The sequence below is a fragment of the Limulus polyphemus genome, unplaced genomic scaffold (genome assembly GCF_000517525.1).
Source record: "Limulus polyphemus unplaced genomic scaffold, Limulus_polyphemus-2.1.2 Scaffold1571, whole genome shotgun sequence".
Classification (NCBI taxonomy): Eukaryota; Metazoa; Arthropoda; class Merostomata; order Xiphosura; family Limulidae; genus Limulus; species Limulus polyphemus.
The window spans coordinates 189,949-196,034 of NW_013667181.1; the positions used below are offsets into that span (position 1 = coordinate 189,949).

General features: G+C 31.5%; 1 protein-coding gene across 9 annotated transcripts in view; it reads left to right on the plus strand.

Moving 5' to 3' along the window:
• Positions 1–6,086, plus strand: part of LOC106464149 (calcium uptake protein 3, mitochondrial-like) — a 131,844-nt gene that overhangs the window by 115,596 nt on the left and 10,162 nt on the right. For all 9 annotated transcript variants that reach the window (XM_022391833.1, XM_013924267.2, XM_022391840.1 and 6 more), the window contains one exon: positions 4,844–4,952. In XM_022391833.1, the coding sequence (XP_022247541.1) occupies positions 4,844–4,952 (109 nt within the window). The remainder of the gene's footprint in view (positions 1–4,843; positions 4,953–6,086) is intronic.

Genomic DNA, 6,086 nt, shown 5'->3' on the forward strand with positions numbered 1-6,086 from the left:
ATTTTGCATTCAGAAATTCGGGACTTAAATACGGATTTGATGCATGAGAAAATAGTGCACATTGGACGTGAAGAAGGGAGCAAGTTGCACGTGGGGAAAAAAACGCGCCGGATTTAAATGTCACACCTGAACGCTCACATCCTTTTAATTGTGTTTGAAATTATGAACATTGCTCAACATCATGAAAATTAAACCTTATTTTCAATAAGCAATCCAGAAAAATATTTGGGGGTGCTTAACTTTTTTCCAGGTGTATAGTTAAGCAAAATTGGTGAATTTCAGTGAATATTTGTACTTGTTTTAAGTTAGTCAGAAAGGTGAAAGTATCGTTTGAAAGTAGAAAATTTCATCCTAGAAAGATTCTGAAAAGCTCTAGAATTTAGTTTTTGTTCAAATGCACAAATAATATTATTTTTGCATATCCCTCCCCATAAATAATGTTATTTATGCATATCCCATTCCCACAAATAATATTATTTATGCATATCCCTCCCCACAAATAAAATTATTTATGCATATCCCTTCCCACAAATAAAATTATTTATGCATATCCCTTCCCACAAATAATATTATTTATGCATATCCCTCCCCACAAATATCTCATCTGCTATCACTTTTATAATTACAACTTTTAGTTCCCCCATCCACTTTGTACAAATCTTCTCCATCAGAGGATAACCTTCATTTATCATACACACACATATCCTGGTTTCAATCTTCATGCGTGGTTTCTCTCTGGTACGTTCATCAAGAAGCAGGGTTTCCTGACTGTTTACCATTCAAAGTGAGATTTGATCTTGGGTAATGTAATCAGTGTCAGTTGAACCCTTTGTTACCTCTTTTCCCTTACTCTGCAAATTTTTTTGCTGTCTGTTTGTTTATAATGCTTTTTTGATCTTTCGTCTACAGAATTAGTAGTTTATCTTAAGCCATCCTTTCACTTTCTTGAATCTGCCAACTTAGCTGAGGATACCATCTCATTCCTTTCAATACAGACATAGCTTCATTTAGAGACATGATATTTCTAATACTCAATTTGTGCTTCATGGACTCACTATGAAGTCCCTCCACTAACTTGTTGATAGGAATATCTTTTCTATCAGCTACTGCCATATTTGGTTGTGCTTTACCATTTAAATGTCACAGTTCTTTGGCATATACAGCCAAATTTGAATAGGTAATACACTTGCAAACCTGAATTGCTGCCTGATAGATGACTATTTTATACTGTGTTGAAGTGCTGATAAAAATTTGATATTGTGATTTCTCAGCTTCAGAGTTGGTTGGCTTGTAAATGTTCCATGGCATCAAGTTATGTCTGAATGAATGAAGCACAGTCTGTTTCATTTCCCTACTTCCTGTAGCAAGGTTAACTGTCCATCACTCCAATAACTAGGGTTGACATCATCAAAGGCATTGACTCCAGTTTCCTGCCAGAAGTACAACTAATATCATGTGTACTCTCTAAACTGAATTTTCCAATAAAGAGTAATACCTATGACTAATTTCCACTTGGCTGAGACAGTATATATCAGCTTTTGAACTAAAATTCTGGGAAAATTTTAAAATTTGTTTATTAAATTTAAGTACAAACAATGAGAGAGTAGTATATACAATATCTGGAAATCATGTGTCTAATGTTTTAAATTCATTAGGCAGAAATGCAGTAATGATAAACAATCTCACCATAGAAATGATGAATAACAACACATGTATTGAAGGTTTTGGAATACAGACATTCCATCTTTAGCAAATTCCTACGGAAAGTTCAAAAATTACAAATAATATAATGAATGCTAAATATATTTTTTTTATATAACCATAAACATTTTGTAATCAGAATGTTGAAATTAAAGGGTTGGGGTATTGTGCAAAAACCAGTGAATGAACTACTAAGATATAAACCCATAACAAGTAACTAAATGTACCTGTATAACTAATGCGAATGAATTGAAAATTTTGAGAGTGCACATCTGTATAGTTTATTTTAGTAACTTATATTTAGTAAATGTCTATATCTCTTATAACTTGGAGCATTATTATATCTTGTCGTAGTTGTTCCTTCTTCCTCAAGAACTTCACAAAGAAGATGCCAACTTTTCTCTTACAGTATGTTTAACTTTATCTTCATGTTGACTCTCTTATAGTTTGTTTAACCTTATATTCACATTGAATCTTGTATAGTTTGTTTAACTTTAACTTCATGTTGACTCTCTTATAGTTTGTTTAACCTTATATTCACATTGAATCTTGTATAGTTTGTTTAACTTTAACTTCATGTTGACTCTCTTATAGTTTGTTTAACCTTATATTCACATTGAATCTCGTATGGTTTGTTTAACTATTGTTTGTTTGACTCATTCTGGGAAAGAAATGACTAGTCTGCTGATTCTCCAATTCTTCTGAATGAAGAGTAAAGTTTATTCGAGTAAAAATGAATAATAATAATAAAGAATTCATTTCAAAATAAATAGATAATATTGTTATTTATCCTCTCCCTAATTCTGATTTGTAAATGACTCACAGAACATAATAATTACACTCCACCAGCTTAACTTAGTTCACATCATTACAGTTGTTGCTCATGCAATTTGACAATATAAATAGCATCCCCACCAAACCAACTTAAGCTTCTCCCCACTAGTCTCTAGGTGAATGTCAAGGTCACTTCTGGTTCTTTGTTTAAACATATATATGAACACTATTATAAAAAAACTTCAGGCTTGTACCTGATGATGCCTTTACTGGCGAAACTATGGTTGTGAATAAATGATATATTTGTGAAACGTACTGTTGTCTTATTTTTCCTCAACTCAGTACGTTTCAATTTTTACAGGTTGCATGGCCAAGTGGTTAGGGTGCTTGACTCGCAATCTGAGGCTCGTGGGATTGAATCCTCTTCTTACCAAATTTATTCACCTTTTCAGCTGTGGGGCATTATAATGTGATAGTCAATCTCATTATTCATTTGTAAAAGAGTAGCCCAAGCATTGGTGGTTAGTTTTGATGACTAGCTGTCTTCCCTCTAGTCTTTCACTACTAAATTTTGGATGGCTAGCTTTGCACAAAATTCACAACAAACCAAACCAATCTTACAGGTTGTAGTTTTATTTTGTATTGGTTTATGATATTAAGTTTTTTAACCAGTCTGTTATGTAGAATTGGCTTCTTTAATTTGTAATTTACTTTTTAGTTCTGATTTGTATTATTAGCTTCCTTTTGATCAAAGCTCTTAATAATTAGTCCTATAGAACATCTTTGGGATCACTTCGAGGGGCTCGTTCAGAATGCTAGGCCAACAATCTTACAGAAGACATCATCAAATGACCAAGATTTTGAAAAACAGTGGAGGTGTCTTGCACGAGACATGACTTACTTTACAGAATAGGAGCAGTTATCAGACTAAACAATATTCTATACTATTAGAACAGTGACCACTAGGATTACTTGTTCAGATACTTGGCAGTGCATGTTTTATTTTTTTTACTTGTTTGTAAACAGTTTACTGAAACATATGTATCTTTGGTACATGAATATACCATGTTTTTCTGCCTTCTTTTAGTAACATAATATTTATAATGAATTCATTCTTTGTTCTGAATTATTGCACGTTTCACATCATGTGATCAAGAAAACTGTTTAGTTGATTTTGTTTAACGTTACCTTTGTCGATCTCGAAAGTAGATAATACCCGTTACCACATGGGAAAATGTTGCTTAATGCGACATGTTGTATAAGAATTTTAACAGCAGTGCTCTTCAATGATTGTGCATGTGATATCTGATACCTAAAGGTTTCGGCTTCATCCATTTTGTAAGGAGAATGACCAGTAAAATGGGTAGCGCATGTGGTTTATGGTAAATGCATGGTTTCCTGCAAACTGAGTATTGTTGCATTTAAACAGTCTGGTAACAGGTTTCAGCTTAAACGGTTGGAAAAGAAAAGTTAGTAGAAGTGATCATCCAGTGTAAGCAAACAGCAAGTAGCCACATGTTGTGTATTTCTTCATAATAATAAAGATTGTTCATTTTGTTTTACACTTTGTGTCCAGTCTTATTATTTATTTATTTTACATCAACTCAGTCAGTAAGAGATTTATTAGAGTTATCTAGTGGACCTATCTGGTGTAGCTCTAAAATTAAATGTATTTCTCATGAGTAATACCACATACTCACCAATATGATGATTGATTCTAAAACATGTACATGATTAGCTTAATGGGAAACATATAATGTTAAAAACAAGGTTTGCATCTATGTTATATGCATAGCCCAACATTTCAAATCATGATTATTTATCTGAGTAAGTTTGCTAAATTCTATTTGCTTTTTTTATATTGAGTTTCCTACTAGAAGTAAAAAACTAACATATTTTAAAAAATAGTAATCAGAAATCATATTGTGTGTTGTGCAGTAAGTTTTTGAATTAAAGTAATTTACTAATTTAACTATTTGTTGTAGTTCAGTTTTATACATGAAATAAACCATAATGATTAGCTTACTGACTGTTTTTCATTAATGGTGTGTGTTAAGAATTTACACATTGTACCCTTTATTTTGGCTTGGTATACATCTAATTCTTGTTAGTTTTTATTGGAAAGAGAAAAGTTGTTAAAAGTAGGCTTACAAAGACATCAAAAAATATAATCTTGTTAGTTTTTAGCATTTTAATTGCAGATACCAAAGTTGCATTTGAGGTTGCAGTTTATTTTAGTATTTTGAATTTGTGAATAAGAAGGAGTATCAGGTTTATTGTAGTAGCTGAGATATTTCTGTGATGACCAAAGAGGGAGTACAAATGTAAAGCTTCTTGATGACTTTAATTAAATTATTTTGATTTCCAGGGAATCACATTTGAACAGTTCAAAGCATTTTGTCAGTTTCTAAATAACTTGGATGAGTTTGCCATAGCCATGCGAATGTTCACCTTTGCTAACCAACCAATATCACAAGGTAAGAAAAAAATGCTGTCTTTTTTTTCTAGAAAAAGTGTTTTTATAGGGTTTTATAGTGAGGTTTACTAAATTCTTAACCAGTACACCTAATATTTGTCAAAAAACCATGATAGATTACCAAGTATTTTTTTTCCAATAAACAGTATAAACCCCAGAAAAATCATTTATATTTTAAATATGCTAATTTAACATAAAACTGTTTATAGGAAATTTTTAAAGAAAAGTAATTTCATTTTTTATGATTTATTAAAAAATTAAAACAACATTATGGCAATTAAAGATATTAAAGAACCTTGACATCTAAGTTCAATATGAAAACTTGGGACTTTTCAGTGACATTGTGATGAGTTTCTGCTGTCTCTTTTTACTTTGTGTTATGTTTTTTTTCCAAATCGATCATTTAGTAAATCCTCCACTAAGGAACTGTGTTCACAAATACAGGTGTCAATTGGGGCAGTTGGATAATATATATGGGACTGAAAACCTTATAATAGTTCTTTTACAACTGTGAAATCTGGTAATATTATTGTTTAACTACTCATGTTGTTTGACATAACAGGGTTCTCACAAAGCTTTAAAAAGTCTTAAATTGGGTTTTGCATTTTTGAGACCTTGAAAAGTCCTAAATCGACCACAGGCCAAAATAAAATGTTCACACCCTCAGAAGATATTTGTATGTAAGAGTAACAAAATAAATCATGATAATAGAGGAGAAACACATTAATATTCATTGTAAGTGTATTAAAAGTTGAATATGTAATTCATAAAGGGTACTTGAATGATTATTTATTACTAATATTTCAATTACTTTTTAGTCAATTTGCTATGAAACTAGGTCTTCAAAAGTCTTAAATTTGGTTAGTTAAAAGCTGCAGGAACCATGCATAACTACTTTCATCATTTAGGGGTGTTTGCTCTATGCATACAAATCTGCTGGGTTACCTTATTGATTTACTTTGACTTTGCAATATGCTGTGAACATTTACGTGTACTTTAAAATGTACATTGTGTTTCATGTTATATGGGGAATCGGTTCATTCATTTCTACATGTTTCATGTTATTTGGGGAATCGGTTCATTCATTTCTACATGTTTCATGTTATTTGGGGAATCGGTTCATTCATTTCTACAT